The following is a 20,730-nucleotide window of genomic DNA, read 5'->3' on the forward strand; positions in this document are numbered from 1 at the left end:
GACCATTCCGGCTAATACATGGAGAATTAGCAATAGGAGGGGAAAGGTGGAGGCAGGGAGACCAGAAGGAGATATTGCAGTTGTCCAAGCAAAAGAGGAAAAATGGGATGGAACAAGGTGGGAAGAAGATGTGGCTCAGGGATGGAGGTAAAGCCCAGAGGGCTTGCTGACGGGGTAGGTGTGGGGATGAGGAGAGAGAGGCGTCAGAGGGACCCCTGGTCTTGGTCCCACCAGGCCAATGGTGCCATTCTCTGAGATGGGCCAACCAGGGAAGACATGAGCGTGCGGTGGGGAAGTCCATCCTTCTGTCAAGGGCACGTGGGGTTTGAGATACCAAGTGGACAGGCAGATACACGAGTCTGACGCTCCCAGGCAGTAAAAGCGCCAGACACACAGCAGGCTTTTGTCAGTCTTGCTTGAACCTGAGGCTCAGAGCAGGTATTTTGCGGGATTGGTGTGTGTTCGGAGCCATGCTTCAGCATCTTGCCCTCCTTCTGTTCCTCCCCGGCCCCAAGGCAAGGTTGCACCTCCTGGAGAAGGACCTTAATTACCAGCTGGAGCTGGAGTTGCTCGGGGAAGCCAGTTTGTTTTTATTCTCTAAATTTTTTCAAAAATGCCCCCAGTGCCAGAAGCCCCCAGGGCTTCTCGGCAGGATTGAAGCCATGTTACACGATGGAGACGTTAAGACACACACAAGTGAAAACATACTGCTTGCGGGTGCAGGGGGTCCTGTGGAAATCTAAAGGCAGCGTGCTGTGGCTCCGAGGGAGGCCGCTGGGGTTGCGGAGAGGCCCAGGGCCTGTGGGAGCCCAGGGGAGGCCAGGCTCCTGCAGGATGCTCAGTTTAGGGAACAAAGTCAGGCCCTTTCTACTCTGAGCCTGCCGTCTGGCTGCAAAGAGGTCAGCTCCCGGGTGCAGCAGCCATTTAGGGAGAACTCACCCTCTGCCAGCCCTCCCCTAAGTGCTGTGGATTTGGAGGCAAACAAACACAGCAAGATCCGCACCCTCAAGGCATTGACCTTCCAGCTGGGGAAGCGGACCATAAACAACTGAATATATAATGTCAGGTGGAGGGCTCCCAAGGGAGGCCAGCAGAGTCAGGGAGGTGATGGCTACAGGAGCTGTTATTTTTCTTGGCTTATCCCATAAGGTTTCTTTGACATCTGAGCAGAGAAGGGAAGGAGGTGAGAATCTGGGTGAAGAGTGTGTCAGGCCACGAGAATAGCAGTGCAAAGGCCCTGGGGTAGGTTACACGAACATGGTAGTTGGAGCAGAAGGAGCAGGAAGGATTGTGGTGATCAGTGGGGGTTAGAGGCAGATCCCATGGGGCCTTTGTGCTGTCGTTAGGCTGTTAGGCTTTGGATAATATTCTAAGGATGACAAAAAGCTATTGGAGGGTTTTGAGCAGGGCAGCCATATGATCTGATTTACGGTTTAGAGGCTCCCTCTGGCTGCTGGGTGGAGAACAGACTGGAGGAGGCAAGGGTGGAAACAGGTATCTGCGTTAGATAAGTGGTTCCCAGACTCCCAGAGCACTCAGGAGGAGAGCCTGTGAGGCATATCAAAGACAAGGTAGGTGCCACGTTCAGCTGTATCTCAGGCCATTCAGGATGTGTGTTCTGAGTTTAAGAAAAGCACCTTCTGCCCTAACCGTTTTTCTCAATGGATAGAGTGTCGGCCTGCGGACTGAAGGGTCCCAGGTTCAATTCCGGACAAGGGCATGTACCTTGGTTTCGGGCACATCCCCAGTAGGAGGTGTGCAGGAGGCAGCTGATCGATGTTTCTCTCTCATCGATGTTTCTAACTCTCTATCTCTTTCCCTTCCTCTCTGTAAAAATCAATAAAATATATTTTAAAAAAAGAAAAGCACCTTCTAACCCAGCCTCGGGCAAACTACGGCCCGTGGGCCGGATCTGGCTGTTCTATCCGGTTCTCTTGCTCTCCCCTCCGCTCCTTTACTTTGAATTTATATTAGTTCACACAAACACTCCATCCATGCTTTTGTTCCGGCCCTCCGGTCCAGTTTAAGAACCCATTGTGGCCCTCGAGTCAAAAAGTTTGCCCGCCCCTGTTTCAGTCTGCCTTTGAGTCCTGGCTCCACCATCTCCAGGCTGCGTCTTGGGCAAGTTGCTCTCTCTCCTTGAGCCTCAGTTGCCTCATCTGTTAAATGGTTAGAAGAAAAGGCTCTACCTTCCACAGTTGTGATGATGGTGGGAGATGGATGAAAGCAGTCAGCCCAGAGCCTGGCATACTTTACATGCCCAACAAGGACTATAGGTGCCACTGGTACTATGCAAGGGGTACATGGTAGAGTGGCAAATAGTTTAAATTGTTAGATCTTTATTTTACTGCAAGTTAGAAAATATAACTAGCTTGCCCAACCCCTGATTTTACAATACTCTGAGTGGCCAGATTATTATGATCTCTGAACACATAATAATCTGGCCACTCAGTGTATATCCTATATAATAAAAGGCTAATATGCAAATTGTCCCCTCGACCAGGAGTTCGATCAGCAGGCAGGCCAGCCAGCCAACTGTCCATGTCTCCTCCCCCTGACCAGGCTGGCCGGACCCCACCCATGCACAAATTCATGTACTGGGCCTCTAAAATATATATATACAATACTCTGAGTGGCCAGATTATTATGTGTTCAGAGATCATAATAATCTGGCCACTCAGTATAATTCAGTATCAGTACTGCAGAAGAGCAAACCATGACCCACATAAAGGGTGAAGACCAGCATAATATCTTAAATAATTAAAGAGTAAGGAATAAAATAGAATATAGGATATACCACAAATAGTAGTGGTGAATATTGCTTTAAAATTTATTTCAGTAATATAAGGTATGTTTCAGCCATGTAAGTCTCTGTGTGATGGGAAGTGTATTTCTTACTGAAGGTCACAGTCAAAAACCTTTGGAAGCCAGTGCTGTAGAGCAGTGCTGTCAATGGGGTTCTCTACAATGGCATACATGTTCCATTCTGCCCTGTCCCGTGCGGTCTCCATTAGTCACATGTGGTAGCTGAGCACTTGAAATATGACTAGTGCAACTGAGGCACTGACTTTTTCATTGTATTTCATTTTAACTAATTTTATTGATTTTTTTTTATTTTTAGAGAGAGAGGAAGAAAGAGGGATAGAGAGAAACATTTATGAGAGAGAAACATCATTGATCATCTGCCTCCTGCACGCCCCCTACAGAGGATTGAGCCTGCAACCTGGGCATGTGCTCTGACCATGAATCAAACCAGCAACCTCTTGGTTCATGGGTTGATGCTCAACCACTGAGCAATACTGGCTGGGCTTTTTAATACATTTTTATTGATTCTTTTTGTAATTTTTAAAGTATTTTTATTGATTTCAGAGAGGAAGAAAGAGGGAGAGAGAGATAGAAACATCAATGATGAGGGAGAATCATTGGCTGCCTCTTGCATGTCCCACACTGGGGACTGAGCCTGCAACCTGGGCATGCGCCCTGACCAGGAATGGAATGGTTGAGTGTAGACCTCCTGGTTCATAGGTCTACTCTCAACCACTAAACAATGCCACCAGGCAACTTTTTTGCTAATTTTAATGTAATAGCCACATGTGGCTGGTGGCTATTGTATCAGACAGAACAGAACATTTACATCCTTGTAGAAAGTTCTACCAGACAGTGTAACTCTGTAGAGTTTTAATTTATAAGATATGGACTGTATTTTCAGTTATGATGGTGATAACAGTAGTCATTGCTGAAATTTACTGAGAAGTTACCATGTGCTGTGCCAGGCACTGTCTTAAGCAGTTTATATATTAACTCATTTAATCCTCACTATTATTATCCCCATTGTATAAATCTGCTCGGGCTATCATAACAAAATAACCACAGACTGGATGCATGTACAACACAAATTAATTTTCTTGCAGTTCTGGGGGCAAAACTCCCAGATTCTTGTGCCTGCAAATTTGGTTTCTGGTGAGGACTCTCTTCCTGGCTTGTAGAAGGTCACCTTCTCACTATGTCTCCACCTGGTCTTTCCTCAGTACCTGTGCAGATAGAGGGGGAGAGAGCGTGCTCTAATGTTTCTTAATAAAAGGACACTAATCCTATGAGATCAAGGCCCCCACCCTTATGACCTCATTTGACCGTAATTACTTCCTTAGAGGTCCCATCGTCAAATACAGCCATACTGGGGGGACTATAAAAATTCACTCCATAAAACCCATTTTACAGGTGAAGAAATTGGGGCACAGAGAGGTTAAGTGAGCAGCCCAAAGTCACACAGGTGGCAGTGGCAGTATTCAGGCCCGTGTGGCCTGGCCCCATAGTCCTTGCACTTACCTACTTGCTATGCTGTGGATTTTCCCAGGGAAATGCTTGCCATCTGGTTTGAGAGAGAAGATTCCCAACGGGAAATCTAGACTTACATAGTACTGGAGAGGGTGGGTTCACAGGAAGAGCAGGGATGGATGGAGTAGCCAGGAAGCCTGGAGGAGGACAAGCAAGCGCTGGCAGCAAGGGGAGGAGAAATTCCCAGCGTAGACACAGAGGGCGGGTGAAAGATGGAAAACTCCTCCGTGAGTCAGCATATCTGCGCATTGTATTTGCAAAACAAAGGTCACACAAATAACCACCACCAAAACCACACTGAATGGAAGAAGCACGCTCGCTCCCCACCCTGAAGGTGAGCAAAGCAACATGCAAAAGGTCTGAAGGCATTTCTGGAAAGGAGGATGTGGATTCCTCTTTATTTAGGGGAATACTAAACGCGACCACAGCTGACAGGTACTGAGAGCCCACCTGCACTCATTCATTTAACCTTTATAAACAGCCACAGGAGGTAAATACTGCCAGATGGCCCCATTTTAGAGGTGGGGAAACTGAGGCTCCACGAGGTTAACTTGCCCAGCACTGACATGTATTGAGCTCTTACCCCGTGCCAGGCATCACACATGCATTTTCTCACTGAAACCTCATAACAACCCTGCAGTGGAGATTTTTTAAATCTCTGTTTTAAAGGTGAGGCCCAAAGAGGTCGTTTTCCCAGGTCGCCTAGCTAGTGTGCGGATTTGGTCCCAGGCCAAGCTGACTTCTGAGCTGAGGCATTTGTTCTCCTTGGGAGGTAGTTTTCAGATGCACTGCGGCAGAGTCCTTCATAAGAAACAAGATTCACCTAAAGGGTTCCGCAGCAGGTACCTCTGGTCCAATGCAGGCGTGGCCAGGCAGGCGGCAGGCTGGAGGGGTGCGTGTCCACATGCACGGAGCTTTGGGAAGGACCTCTGTGGAGGGACTCGGAGTGGCTGGGGTCTGGGCAGGCGTGATTTACCGTTCCGCAGGAGCTATCAGGGAGGGTAATATTTCACCGTGTCAGCGCTGAGCTGCTCTCCAAGGCGTCCTGCCCAACTGGCCATTAATGCAGTGCGGCCCTCGGCCTCTTTAATGCTCTTAAGATAAGTTAAACATTTAGACAACACAAGAAAGATGGCCCGGTTCCCCTCCAGGGAGCAGGCCCCTCTCTGCTAGTTGAGCAGCAGCATTAAGCAATTGCACTTAAAAATATACTTGCCTCGAAGGAGGGGTGGCCAGGGAGCCCATCTGGGCCCTGACAAGAGTCATTTTTCTCAAGCAAATTTGTCAACAATTTCCTTTCTGCAGTTGTGTCTCCAGGCAGCCAAGGACAAAAAGTAATGGGATCGGACCACAGGAGGGCAGGTTGGGGAACCCTGGCTGTCACCAGCTTAATCAGAAAAGGGTTTGTTTGATAAATATTAGTCACTGAACTTACTGTTCAGAAATGAGCAACCATGAGCATACTAAGTATCCATACCTGTGGGATGCAGATAAAGGATGATCCAGATAAACAACATCCAGCCTTGAATTACATTCACTAGAAAAACAGGAAAACGAACAAGAAGTGGTCATTGAAAAAGACTGTGAAGGTCGTGGAGCCTTTGGCAAGCATGAACAGGAAATAAAAGAGAAAAGAAAAAGAAGAGATTGATGATAAACAACATTCAGAATGAAAGGCTGGACATTGCTACAGATTCAGGGGAGATCCTTATTTTAAAATTATGAGAATACCATGTACAATATTATACCAATGAGTTTGAAAACCTAGATGAAGTGGACACTTTACAGGAAGATACAAATTACCAAAATTAACTCAAGAGGGAATTTAAAAATAAATGAAACCAGTGGTCATGAGAAATTGAAATGGTAGTTGAGGATGTAATCCAAAAAAAAGGCACCAGCTAGTTTTAAACATGAGTCCACCAGACACTGAAGGAAAGGCTAAGTCTCGTCTTGCACAAACTACAGAACAAAGAGAAAAATTGAATCCTCCCCCACGCCTTTTATGAGACCAGTGTCGCCCTGAACCTAAATCTTTAGGACTTTGGGCACATGACAGATATACAGTCCCTGCAATCCCTCAGATCGCTCTGCTGGTGCCCTGTGACTCTGAACGTGATTCCACTTGGAGCCTGTCTGCACTTCCGTTTCAGACCTCTGGTGAAAGATGCTCTGGACCCTAACTGGGACCGTTTAGTAGGCCTGCCACATGCCTCATAACACACCTGACGTGGATACAGTCACCCTGTTTCATAATTTTACATGTATGTTTATTTATTTTAGAGGGCGGGGGGGAAGAGAGAGAAACATCAGTTTGTTGTTCCACCTATTTATGCATTCATTGGTTGATTCTTGTAGGTGCCCTGACTAGGGATAGAACTTGCAACCTTGGCATATCAGGACGATGCTCTAACCAACCGGACTACATTCTCAGGGCCCCATGTTTCATAATTTTTTTAAAAAGAAAAACTGGAGACCTTGCTCTGTGGCTAGAGGGGGCTCAGAAGCCATGACACTCCTGTAGCAACAAGCACACCCACCTCCAGACCTTGGTTTCTAATACCATTTTCCAGTAAAAAGAACCAGGGCTCCTAAATAAATGGCTAATTCTATGGAGCAGGGAAGACACCCCATAAACATGGTGTGGGAAAATAAACATCTTCATATAGAAAAACTCCAGATAATTTATTTAGATCCTCTACCCTTGATTGTGGAGTCACTTTGCATCGTGACTTCCTTCCAAAGAGTATAATGTGGGGCGGTGGGGGAGAATAACTTTACAGTGGAGAACCTGACGAACACTTCTGAGCCAGGTGATGAAGGTCAACATCAACAGCGATAAGCTGTGCCTATAGCATGCACCCTGATACGATGTGATGAGAATGGCATTTCACCGCTGAGATCTTCCTTCCTGAAACTCATAACCCCAGTCCTACCATGAGAAAAACATCAGACAAATCCCAGTTGAGAGACATTCTACAAAATTCCTGACTAATACGCCTTTAAATTGCCATCAAAACCAAGGGAAAAATTCTGAGAAACTATCACATCTCAGAGGAACTTAAAGAGACAAGATGACAAAATGTAATGGGGTTCCCTGGCTGGGATCCTAGAAGAGAAAAAAAGGACATTAGTGGAAAAACAACGGATAAAGAACTGGCATTAGTTAATAATAATATTGTGATGTTTATTTATTAGTTGTGACTATGACTATCAGGTGTTAACAGTGACTATCAGATGTTAACAATGAGGGTAACTGGGCTTGGAGATATGGGACCTCTCTATACTCTATTCACAACGTTTCTGTAAATCTAAAACTATTCTAACATTAAGAGTTTATTTAAAACAACAACTGAAGATTCAAAGGTATTACGCAAGTGGCCCGAGATGACACATCTAGAAAATGCAGGGCAGGGATTGGAGCCCAGGGAGGGGCATTTGAACGCCAAGGGCACCACATGTCTCAGTCACGTGGACCTGAGCGTGTCTGCCCCAGCCCTCGTCTGCCTGGCTCCTGGGGTGCATGAGTGCAGAGCATGCATGGAGAGTGAGCTGAGGAGTCAGTGTCCTGCTTTGCTTCTAAACGGCCGCATCGGCAGGATGGCACCCTTGAGCCTCTCTCAGTGGTGACCTCGATTTAATTTGACCATGACAGTCCCAGGCACAGAGCTTGGGCCTATAGAATGCAGAAAGGTGATAACAGCAATGATTTTTCCAAGCGTGTACATGGCATTTTCTGTGAGAGAGCACTTCCAAAGTGCTTTACCTGTATGGTTCACTGAACCCTTACGACACCCTCTGCGGTAGGTCCTGTTCCATGGCTGTTACGGTCTCCAGCCTGCTTTTCTCACACGATAGGGTGTCCTGGAAATAATTCCACGTGCTAACATGAAAACCCACCTCGTTCTTCTGAACTGCTGGGTAGGACTCCCCTGACTGGGTGGACCATATTTCATTTAGCTGTGGTCCAATCCTGGGAACTTCGGGTGTTTTCCAGTTTCTCACTGGAATGATGGGCATCCGTGCACAGGCTCTTGGCGGGTGTCTCTCTGAGTCAGAAAGTGAGAATTATTTGAGGCCAGGATTGCACGGTGCCTTACCCATGTCCCCCTGGGTCCCTTCCTCTGTCTTTGCCAGCTGGTTCGGCTCAGACCCCCCAGGATAATCACACTTTGACCCGGGGAAGCCATTAGCAGGGTTGAGAGGCATAGGACCCGCTTCCCCAAGAGCTCAGCACCGTCCTTATGTCCTCGTCTTGTCCCCCTCCCCCATTGCAGGTAACTCAATCCAGGTCAGCTGGTGGAGTATGAGGTAGTGTCTCGCTGAGCGTCATGGTATTTTACCAAGTCCGAAATGTGATCGCTACTGTTGTCACACTTTAGCGCCCCCAACAATCCCCTTGCAAATGAGAAAACCAGAGCCTCCCACATACCTTTCCCCTGACATCAGGGAAAGAACAGGGAGCCCTGCCCAGGGGGCCGGAGCCTGTGACCCCCAGAGCAGCTTCTGAGCTTGAGCGAAGGACTGGAGGGCACAGGGAGGTGTTTTTCCACTTTCAGGCAAAGCAAAGGGCTGGGCGTAATCTGCTATTCATTTCATTTTCTCTGTGCTCTGTCAAGTCTGCGTTGGTTTTTAAATAGTTTTCATTAAAATGCCAGGAGCACTGATCCTAAGACCCTTCCATCTCTGTCCGATGACTGTGGACCAGAGGTCTCAAACTCGGATGTCCTCAGAGGCCAAGTGAGCAGGTGATGTAAAATGAAGAAAACCCAGGAGACACTGGGGAACTGGATGTCCCAGCCATCGATTGCCTGGATATAGGAATGCAAGCCCTACATTGCCGGGGCTTGTAAATTCTCAAAGTAGCTGAAAATCAGAGACAGAGACACGGAGACTCCCTGGGTTTACACCTGGGTATGGTTTCCAGAAACAAACGTTAAGTGCACTGTAGCTAAATAAGCTATGTCTCCCAGCCAGCTTGTCAGCTCTTCCCTAATTGAATTTACCAGCATAGGAGATAAGTTGTCAGCCTACTTCTTTTGTCCCTCAATATCCCAATAGGATTTTCTGTGATGATGGGAATACATGCACCATCCCCTATGGTAGCCACTAGGTCCGTGTGGCTATTGAGCACTTGAAATTGGATTAAGGGGGGGGAAATAAAAGAAAAATTGAATTAAGGAACTGAATTATGAAGTTTATTTAATTTTAATTAATTTAAATATAACTATAGATAACCACATGTGGCTAATTGCTACAATATTAACATGACAGTGAGATTTTTGTAATTTTGGGGTGCACCATAGAACTCAGTTACTTTGGGGAGGGGGTCATAAATTATACCTGAGACCACCAAACATGAGTTAGAGTCCTATACTTGGGAAGAAAGGAAACACAAAATAATGAGCAGAAGAGGCTTTAGGTGTAGGCCAGTTATCTGCTGGCTCCAGAGGGGTCCCTCGCTGTCCCCCAGTTTTTTCCAGCACTCTCCGAAGAGTTTCACAACTGGAATCGCCATCTACTGCCCACAGTGTTCTTTGCAATAATAAGAACTCACATTTATGTATCACCTACTGCGTGCCAGGCATCTCACTTTTCCTCCCGTCAACCCTGTGAAAAAGGTTCCATCATTATCTCCATGTACCAGCCCGACCTCTGGTTGCTCGAGGTCACACAGCTGGGACGTGGTTGGATCCAGGACCCAAACCCAGGCGGTAAGATTCTGGAGCCTGAGCTTTAACGGGCTGGCACAGCAGGCTCACAGGTTTTGCCGCATCAGCATATCCAGATGTACTCTCTGATGGAGGCGGAGTTGACAGGATTGGTGTGTACTGCATATAGCTTCTGTGGGGTGCGTAGCATCACTCTTAACTCCTGGTTGCAAAGTGACAGAAATCCAACCCCTCTAGCTTAAACTGAAAAGGTATCAGTTTCCTTTGGCTGCTGTAACAAATTACCGCACACTTAGTGGCTTAAAGCAACACAAATGTATTCTCTTACAGTTCTGGAAGCCAGCAGGCCAACGTGAGTCTCACTGGGCTGCAGGTGTCAGCATGGGGAGGGGGCGGGGGGTGCGGTTCTCCTGGAGCTCTGAGGGGAAATCTGTCCTTTGCCTTTTCGGCTTCTTCTTGTATTTCTTGCCTTCTGGCCTCTTCCTCCATCTTCAAAGGGCACCACTCCAATCTCCTTATCCTCTCTGTCATCAAATATCCCTCCGCCTCGTATTTACAGGACCTTGTGATTACATTTGGGGCCACCTGGAGTATCCACATAATCTCCCCACCTCAAATCCTTAACTTAATCACATCTGCCAAGTCCCTTTTGCCATATAAGTTTTCAGGGATTAGAACGTGGACATCTTTGGGGGACCTTTATTCAGCTGACCATGGTCCGGGTGGCTTGGTTTCAGTTATGGCTGGATCCAGGAGACCAAACAATGTGACCCCTCCCTCCAGCTCCCAGAGAGCACCTCTCTCTTCCAGAAGTCCCAGCCAGAGTCCCATGGCTCGTTCCCATTGGTCCAACTTAGACCACATGCTCTCCCTGAAGCAATCACTTTAACCAGAGGGATGCCAGGTCCCTTTGATTGGTTGAGCCTGGATTATGTGCCCACCTTCATCATTCCCCTCCCTGTGGTCTTAACCCACATTTGATAAAGTGTTTCCCCAAGGGAACTGAGAGACTTATGGGTGGTCGCAAGCAGCATGTCATTGGAGTCTATTGAATGGCAAGCCCTTGGGATAGTGCCTGGCACATAGTAAGTGCTCAATAGGCAATGATCACAGGTCATGGGACTTGGGAAGGGGGTACATCCAGAAGCTAATGCTAGAAGAATACTAGGTTCACTAAGTAGGTGAAGGTGGGAGAGAATTCCAAGCAGAGGAAACACCTGGAACAAAGTAGAGGTTTCCACCATATGTCCTGGTGTGCCTGGGAGCGGACGGACAGGGTGGTCTCATTGTGTGCCTGTCCTCCCAATGTAATATTAATAGCAGCCCCTCTTACTTGCAAAACTACCTTGGTTTGCATGATAAATTATATCCTTATAGCCAACCCATTGTTTATAAGGAAACCAAAGGTAAAAGAGGATGAGACTTTGCCCAAGGTCATCGACCTTTAGTGGCAAAGCTCGGACTAGAATTCAGGGCTCTGCCTCACAGTCCAGTGCTCATCCTACCCCTCCTCTATGAAACCAATTCTTAAAGGTGGCATCTAACCAGTCACATTTCTCCCTCTTTTCCCCTTCTTGCCAAATTCCCCATAGGATTGTGACCAGATCCACGTTGATGATGTCTCATCTGATGACAATGGCCAAGATTTAAGGTAGGAATTGGTGGAGGGGAGTCAAGTATGCCCCTTTGGATTGGTCATCGCACTGGCCTTTTACTAGGAAGTGGAGAGGCGGGGCGGGCTGGTTATCAGAACAAGACACGCCTGCTTCCAGCCAGAACTGGGACTTGTGTTTCTCTGCACTCAGAAACCACACCCCCACCCTGCAGCCTCCTCCACATCCCCTCAAGTCATTGAGGCTGAGACTTCCACAAATTCTCCGTGAGCCTACTTACGTTTCTCTCTCTATTTCCTGTTTGCTAAAGTAATACATGCACATTATAAAAAATTCAGCTGTGGCCAGGTGGCTCAGTTGGTTGAACATTGTCCCATGCACCTAGAGGTCTGGTTCCGGGTCTGGGCACATGTCAGTAGGGAGTGTGCAGGAGGCAGCCTATCAATGGTTCTCTCTCACTGACTTCTCTCTTTCTCTCCCTCTCCCTCTCTCCCTCTCCCCCTCCCCTCTCCCTCTCCCTCTCCCTTCCTCTCTCTCTCAAAAATAAATAAATAAATAAAAACTTTTTTTTTTTTAATTCAACCACTCCTGACCTTGCCTCCCAGAATCACCACCATTAAGAGTTTGGTATAGTCCTAGCCAGTTTTGCTCAGTGGATAGAGCTTCAGCCTGCAGACCTAAGAGTCCTGGTTCAATTCCTGGTCAGGGCACATGCCTAGGTTGTGGGCTCAATCTCCAGTAGGGGGCGTGCAGGAGACAGCTGATCAATGATTCTCTCTCATCATTGATGTTTCTATCTCTCCCTCTCCCTTGCTCTCTGAAATAAATTTAAAAATATTTTTTAAAAAGAGAGTTTGGTATATATTCTTCTAAAGTTTGATTGCATTCTTTAGTATACATACACTGAGTGGCCAGATTATTATGATCTCTGAACGCATAATAATCTTGCCACTCAGTATATACATATATATATACATATACATACATACATATATATACATATATATGTATTAGAGGCCCGGTGCATGAATTTGTGCATGGGTGGGGTCCGGCCAGCCTGGCCAGGGGGAGGGGACATGGGTGGTTGGCCAACCTGCCTGCTGGTCGAACTCCTGGTCGAGGGGACAATTTGCATATTAGCCTTTTATTATATAGGACTAGAGGCCCGGTGCACAAAATTCATGCACAGGGTTGGGGGGTGTCCCTCAGCCCAGCCTGCACCCTCTCCAATCTGGGACCCCTTGAGGGATGTCCGACTGCCCGTTTATTATTATGATCTCTGAATGCATAATAATCTGATTATTATGTTTAGGCCCTATCGGGATCGGGCCTAAACGGGCAGTCGGATATCCCTCTCACAATCCAGGATTGCTGGCTCCCAACTGCTCGCCTGCCTGCCTTCCTGATTGCCCCTAACTGCTTCTGCCTGCCAGCCTGATCACCCCCTAACCACTCCCCTGACATCCTGATTGATGCCTAACTGCTCCCCTGCCAGTCTGTTTGCTCCTAACTCCCCTCCCCTACAGGCCTGGTCACCCCTAACTGCCCTCCCCTGCAGGCCTGGTCCCCCCAACTGCCCTTCCCTGCAGGCCCAATCACCCCCAATTTCCCTCCTCTGCTGGCCTGGTCACCCCTAACTGCCATCCCCTGCAGGCTTGATTGCCCCCAACTGCCCTCCCTTGCAGGCCTGGTCCCTCCCAACTGCCCTCCCCTGCTGGCCATCTTGTGGTGGCCATCTTGTGTCCACATGGGGGCAGCCATCTTTGACCACATGGGGGCAGCCATCTTGTGTGTTGGAGTGAGAGTCAATTTGCATATTACTCTTTTATTAGATAGGATAGAGACCTGGTGCACGGGTGGGGCCGGCTGGTTTGCCCTAAAGGGTGTCCCGGATCAGGGTGGGGGTTCTCTTGGGGCATGGGGCGGCCTGGGCGAGGGGCCTATGGTGGTTTGCAGGCCAGCCACGCCCCTCCCCCCCAACGAGCCAAGCAGAGGCCCTGGTATCTGGGATTTATTTATCTTCTACAATTGAAACTTTGTAGCCTTGAGCAGAGGCCAGGGCCGGCCAGGAAGCTTGGCTTCCTCCATCACTGGGGGCAACCCAAGCCTCCTGCTCGCTCCAGCTCCGTGGCTGCCACCATTTTTGTTGGGATTTATTTATCTTCTATAATTGAAACTTTGTAGCCTTGAGCAGAGGCCAGGGCCAGCCACAGCAGGCGGGAAGCTTGGCTTCCTCCATTGCCAGGGAAACACAAGCCTCCTGCTCGCTACATGGCTGCAGCCATCTTGGTTGGGTTAATTTGCACACTCGCTCCTGATTGGCTGGTGGGCGTGGCTTCTGGGCATAGCAGAGGTACGGTCAATTTCCATGTTTCTCTTTTATTAGTGTAGATATACACTGAGTGGCCAGATTATTATGCGTTCAGAGATCATAATAATCTGGCCACTCAGTGTATATTATCCTATATAATAAAAGCCCAGTGACCGAACGGCAGAATGACCAGAACGACAGATCGACCAGTTGCTATGACGCACACTGACCACCAGGGAACAGATGCTCAACACAGGAGCTGCCCCCTGGTGGTCAATATGCTCCCACAAGGGGAGCACCACTCAGCCAGAAGCTGGGCTCATGGCTGACAAATGCAGCAGCGGTGGCAGGAGCTTCTCCTGCCTCCGCGTCAGTGGTAAGGAGCAGCGAGCCAAGCAGTAAGGAGCAGCAAGCAGGCGGGCGGTAAGGAGCAAGGGGACCTGGACTGCGAGAGGGTGCAGGCTGGGCTGAGGGACACTCCACCCCCGCCCCCAGTGAACGAATTTCGTGCACCAGGCCTCTAGTTTAATATGAAAGTTAATACAGTCGGTAAGAGAGAAAAATATTTCTTGAGTGAATAAGTGGTATGTTTATCTGGTTCCTAGAGAAAAACACTCCTAGGACATGGATTGCAGAAATCAGGTGCCCAGCTGCTCAAAATGAGACAGTTTTCAGAAGAATGTGGCTAGAATGTTCCAAACCTGCCCCTAGAGAAACTTTATAAAAATGAGCCATAGTTAACCTGTGCTTATCCAAAATTATCACAATTCAATGCCTCTAGGCCCATCAAAAATATTAGACCAAATTATGTTTTGCTTATGGGGCCTGTCGTAACTTCACTTAGTGTTTGCTTCCTAGGTGTGTGTCTTCCAGCTACTCCAGAAAAGGACACCAAAGGTTCTGTGACTGAGCCCTGCAAGTCTTCTCCAAGCCCAGCACAATTAGAAGTGACGGGGGGGGGGGGGGGAGGGGGGGCGGGGAGGCAGCTGCTTCGTTTTAACTAGCCATTCAGAAAACCCCTCGCCATCAGGACTGGCAAGGAGCAAGGCTCCCATGCCAGCCCGGGCATCTCAATTGATGGAGTAAATAAGCCCTAGGCCCAGGGTACCTGTGCCCTTTCCATGAAGTCATTGCTATGAGCAATGATGGTTCCGTTTTTTTTAAGTTTTCACCTGTAGCTGGCTTGGAATTTAGAGCAATGTTCCTCTGCACCCTGTCTCATGCTGAGCTGTCTGGTTCCTCATGGCCCAAGGGTGTTTTATTCCCTAGAACCTGAATTTCCCACTTACTCATTCAAGAGATGTTTATTGAGTACCTATTATGTGCTAGACCCCAAGCATCGAACACCCCTTGTTGTCTTTTGTTGTTTTTCTTCCATTAGCAATAAAAACCAACCTTGATAACATCCTTACTTGACATCATGTAAAACCTGTTCTGGATGTTTTACATGGATTAACTCATTGCATCTTCACCTTCTCATCAGCCCCGTTTTACAGTGGGGAGCGGGAGGCACAGAGAGATTAGGTTCCCTGCCCAACCTCACGCAGCTGGAGTAGGGGCAGCAGGATTCATGGACACCCTGCCCTGCCCTCCACCTCTTGGCAGAACATCCAGGCAGCTCCCCAGGGTGTCCAATGAGTTCCCAGTGTTCTTTTTCAAGAGTAAATTATCTCGCCTTTTTGCACCACCTGGAGACAGCCACACGGCTTAGTTCTGGGTTTCTGTGGGAACTTAAAGGAAAATGTTCACAGTGTCTGGAGCTTCTGATGTCCTGCAAAGGAAGGGAGTGGTCCTCAGGTTCCTTGCAGCAGGAGCCAGTGGGATGGCACCAGCCTTTCCTTCCAAATGGAACAGTTCATCTGCACAGGAAGGACGGCAGCTCCGTCATCTGAAGAGAACCTGCCAGCAGCTTCAGTGGGGGCAGCTCATGCCCTGGCTGCCCCCAAAAGCCCATCAGTGTCATAGCCTCCAGGACGGCTGTCTGGCAGGCTGTGCTGAAGTTTACTGCTGCCACCATGGCCACTTCTGTGGCTGGCAGCTTCGCTCCTGGCACCTGCACTCACCAGGTCAGACAGCCTTCCAGCAGCCAAGACCTCCCGTGGGTGCTGATCTCAGGGCCTGCCTACCACAGCTCCGTGTGGCACCTCTCCTCTGTGCCAGGTGGACAAGCTCACAGGGTGGGTCTGAAGTGGGTGCTGGCCCGGGAAGTGCAGCACACGCGTGGCACCGTCTCCGTGAGCACCCACGGGAGGTCCTGGCTGCCCTGTACTCGGCCGAGATCCCGAGCAGACTGGCGAGGAGGAGGGATTTAAGGCGGACGGGCAGCTCCAGCTCCCGGGTTCACTGCTGTCCAACCCAAGGTGGCACTGGGTCTGCAGGTGCAGGTGCCCTCTGTGCCCACCCGGTTCCCCGAGGACTGGCCTGCAGCCCCCACTGCTCAGGCCACTGAATGGGCAGGAGCAACCACTTGTGGTCTGAAGCCATTCTTCCACAAACTCTTAAACAGAAACTGGAAATGAGATTGACAGGAAGCAAAAAAGAAATTAGCATGATGGCAGCCTTCACACTAGAGAGGAAGGACCACATGGTGACTGAAGTGTGGGCTCGGGAACCAGGGGCTGCGATGGGACGACGGCCTGGAGCCCCTTCCTGGCGGGTTAAGAAGGTGCTGGAAAGGTGCCCGGCGCACAGCGAGTCCTTGATAAAGGACTCTGTCCCGTGGTGAGATGCTCTCTGCTCCCTTGACTCGTTGAGTGCATTTCATTTATCTTTAGCCCCTGGTCACCAGCACCCCAGCCAAGAGCCGAGAGGGACGAAGAAGCAGCCTGTCTGTCATACCTTTCACGGGAAAGAGGAAGTGTCTATGCAGACGCGTGGTTAGAGCAGTCATGTCTCCGCAGGTCTCTCTAAATTTGAGTCATTCAATAAAGAGCAGAGAAGAGGCTAAAATCGCCATAGCCTCCCCACCTCGGACTAACCACTTTCTGCCCTTGTGACTCTCTTGCTTCCCATTTTGTGACCCTCACACGATGTCTGTGAACAGCACAGGTGTATGTGCATCAGGGAGCAGTGCGTACATGTTTATGTGGATCTGTGTGCATATGTAAATGGACAAGAATGTAAAGATGATTTAAAGAGTTTTACATCCAGGCATGGAGGCCTGGCCTGTGCTCAGAGTAAGGCTGAGTTTTGTGGATGATGGCCACGTGTCACATCACGCCGCGTTCTGGTTCCCACATCACACTTTTCAAATTCCTTTATATATTTTTTTTATTATTATTGATTTCAGAGAGGAAGGGAGGAAGAGAGAAACATCAACGATGAGAGAGAATCATTGATCGGCTGCCTCCTGCACACCCCACGCTGGGGATCGAGCCTGCAACCGGGAACCCAGCTGTGACCTCCTGGTTCACAGGTCGATGCTCAACCACCGAGCCATGCTGGCCAGGCTCAAATTTCTTTTTATCTCCATGTAGCAGTGGTGCTAAACAGGAGGTACTTAAGATACAATTTCCAAGTGTTGTTTCATTGTTATTGCATTGCATCTTTTCAAAAGATGAATTGTCTTTTTCACTCCTGAACTTGTAGGAAATCCAGAAAGAGCAAATAGTGCAAAGCGAAAATCATCAGCCGCACCCACACCCTGCGGCGGCCCTGTACCAGAGTGACTGTTTCCTGCTACACACTCTCGGGTTTTCCCCGCGACCTTAAAGCAAGCGCGCTCCCCGCGATTTACTCCCAAAGCTTCTGGTGGGGAAGGAAAGCCGTGCGCCCTGGAGAGCTGGGGTTCCCACGCTCACGCTGTGGCTGCCGTGGGTGGGAACCTCCCCACCGTCCCCCTGGCTCCCAGCGGCCACTCTGGTTAATTCCGTGGGCGGCTCTGACTGCGCCCCAGTCTCCGCACGGGGAACTCCTTGGCCCAGCAGCCACATTCGGGGCGGGGTTCTACCTGCCAAGCACCAGCAATCCACTCTGCCTCTGGTAACAAGTAAACAGATTAAAGTAGGGAATTTCTGTGGCAAGATATGGAGGTGCTCACAGAATGGGGAGCAGGGGCAGCAGGCTGGCCTTAGAAGGGATGGGGAGCAGGACAGATTCGGGGATCACAGTAGTGGGAACCAGTTTTCTTATGGATTCTTCTGTCAGGATGAACCAAATCCAACCTTTTTTTTTTTTTTTTTTAATTCTCTTTCATCCAGAAATTCTAAAGGGAGAAAGAGGGACTTTCCCTAGCGTGGCCTCTGCACACAGGGACAGGGCTAGTCCCCCAAAAAGAAAATAGACATGTTATTTCCTACCAAAAGAAAGGAAAACGGATGCTGATTAGGCAAGAGCAAAAGGCGCCCCGATTCTTCGGGAAGCCGATAACACTGTGGTCCTGCTGCTCCCAGACGTACACGCACACGGCACCTTACACACTCGGGGGGCTGTGGACCCCTGAGCCCCACCCACGGTTCTGAGGGCCTCCTCCCCCATTAACACTGCCTCTTCTCCCTCTCCTGCCCCCTCTCCCTCCCCAGCACGTACAACTTCTCCGCCGATGGCTTCCACAGTTCGGCCCCGGGAGCCAACCTGTGCCTGGGCTCCGGCGTCCACGGCGGCGTGGACTGGATGAGGAAGCTGGCCTTCCGCTACCGGCGGGTCAAGGAGATGTACAACACCTACAAGAACAACGTTGGCGGTGAGTGGGCCAGGAGAGGGCCGCCCACCTGGTCACGGGCCTGTCGGTGTGCGGGCCACACCCCACCACGGCAAGTGCAGCGAGGATGGCCACTGTCACTGACCTCGCGGGCTCTGTGCCAGGCGCTGCTCTGAGCGGGTAGCGGGTATTGGCTCACGCAGTACCATCCTCATGCTGCCCCCGGAAGAGGGCTCGTGTGTCCTCACCGTCACTGTGTGGGGAGGAGGCTGAGGAGTAGAGGACACATGTTGCTCAAGATTACAGAACCCCAGGCCTCCCTCACAACCACTGCTTCTCCAAGTGTGGTCCTCGGCCAGCAGCATGGGCATCGCCTGGAGGTGCTAGAAATGCAGGTTCCCTGGCCCCGCACAGACCTGTGGAGTCTGAAGCTCTGGGGTGGGCACGGCCATGGGTTTTTGTCACCCCTCCAGGTGATTCTGACGCACACTCCAGTTTGGGGTTTCAGCCCTCGCTGCTCAGATTGTGGTCCGTGGACCAGCCACATGAGCATCACCTGGGTGCTTGTTAGATCTCAGGACAACAGGTAATCTGTGGCAACAAAGTCAAAGAAGCACTGGAAGCCACTGGTTCTCGAACTTGGCTCCTATTGGCACCACCTGAGGGATGTCTGATCTGATTTCCTCGGTCTGCCCGCAGCCCCAGCATCAGGATATATACGGTCCCCTGGTGACGCTAATGTGCGGCAAACGTGAAAGCTGCCGGCTTCGGAGCAGGAGAGCGGTGCTTTATCGCACTGAACAAGCAGTCTGGGAGGGGCTGGGGCAGGGGAGGCTCATAGTCCCCAGGCCCTAGCTCAGGGGTCAGCAAACTCATTAGTCAACAGAGCCAAACATCAACAGTACAACGATTGAAATTTCTTTTGAGAGCCAAATTTTTTAAACTTAAACTTCTTCTAACGCCACTTCTTCAAAATAGACTTGCCCAGGCCGTGGTATTTTGTGGAAGAGCCACACTCAAGGGGCCAAAGAGCCGCATGTGGCTCGCGAGCCGCGGTTTGCCGACCACTGCCCTAGCTCACTACCCTCTAAGTCCGTGGATCTTCAGGAGATGATACCCCCGGAGGCATTTGAAGGGAAAAGCCCATTAAGGGAAAGCTAGTGGTGTCTACCATATGCCCTTGGCCCCAAAGCTCCGAGGCTCCCTCCTCCTCAAACCAGGTAGAATCCACTTCCAGTCCTAGTGCTGGCACTTTCTATGTCAGTCTCTCTGAGCCTCGGTTTCTAAGTCTACGAAACGGGGCTAAAAATAATCCTGCTTCCTGGGTGATGGAGAGGTTTGTTGTTAATGCAGACAAAAGGCCTGTCTCCGTGCCTGGTTCATAGCACTGAATAACCAATGGTAGCATGTGTCACTAGTTCCTTCCAGTTTTGCTTGGGAGTTTTTCGGGATCTCCTGGGTCTTCCACTTTCCCAGAGGGACTATCAGCTCTTCGGGACCTTCTGTCTCGCCTGTGGCTGCAGACGAATGCAGTCCTGGGGATAACTAATGTTTATTGAGCACTTACTCTATGCCAGACTTTGTTTTGAGGGCTTTTTGTCTAATAGTTTATTTGCTCTTCACAACATCCCTATAAGTTAAGTGGTTTTATCATCAGTGTGTGTGAGGGTGGAAACTGAGGTCAGAGAGGTTAAGTAACCTGCCCCGCATCACACAGCTCGGGCCAGCAGCTCCACCACCTCACCCACATTCAAGGCCTCTCACACCCGTCTGTCTATACAGGAGTGAAGCAGGGAGCTTCTGGGTCAGCCCTGCTCGCTCACCCAGCCCAACAAGGAGAAAGAGGGGAGGAAGGGAGCTTGGGTGGAGAGACAGGGATGGAGTCAGCCAGCGGAGGCCATCTGCTCCCCATCCAGGTTAAGCCCCAGGAAATACCCAGGGTTTCTGTCAGGCTGCTTTGCTTTCCCATAAACTGAGGGGAAATTACTTGTCGTGTCAACAGGCCGGGAGCTCAGAGCTGGCAGGATGCCATGGGCAGCCCCCTCCTCTCCCCCCCATGCAGTCTCTGCTGCCTCCTCCCCCACCTCTAGCTGATTCTGCATCACAGAACTAGCCTGCAGAGGCTGCAGTGGAGACTGAGGAATGTAGCCTTCTAGCTTG

At 49.7% G+C, this 20,730-nt stretch overlaps 1 protein-coding gene across 1 annotated transcript in view; it reads left to right on the forward strand.

The window, feature by feature from the left end:
• The window catches only part of EYA2 (EYA transcriptional coactivator and phosphatase 2), a 219,510-nt gene that overhangs the window by 185,784 nt on the left and 12,996 nt on the right, over window positions 1–20,730 (forward strand). Inside the window, exons 11-12 of the mRNA XM_080684634.1 lie at window positions 11,600–11,658; window positions 18,452–18,612. Of these exons, the coding sequence (XP_080540760.1) occupies window positions 11,600–11,658; window positions 18,452–18,612 (220 nt within the window). The remainder of the gene's footprint in view (window positions 1–11,599; window positions 11,659–18,451; window positions 18,613–20,730) is intronic.

Source organism: Plecotus auritus, assembly GCF_963455305.1.
Source record: "Plecotus auritus genome assembly, chromosome: 8".
NCBI lineage: Eukaryota > Metazoa > Chordata > Mammalia > Chiroptera > Vespertilionidae > Plecotus > Plecotus auritus.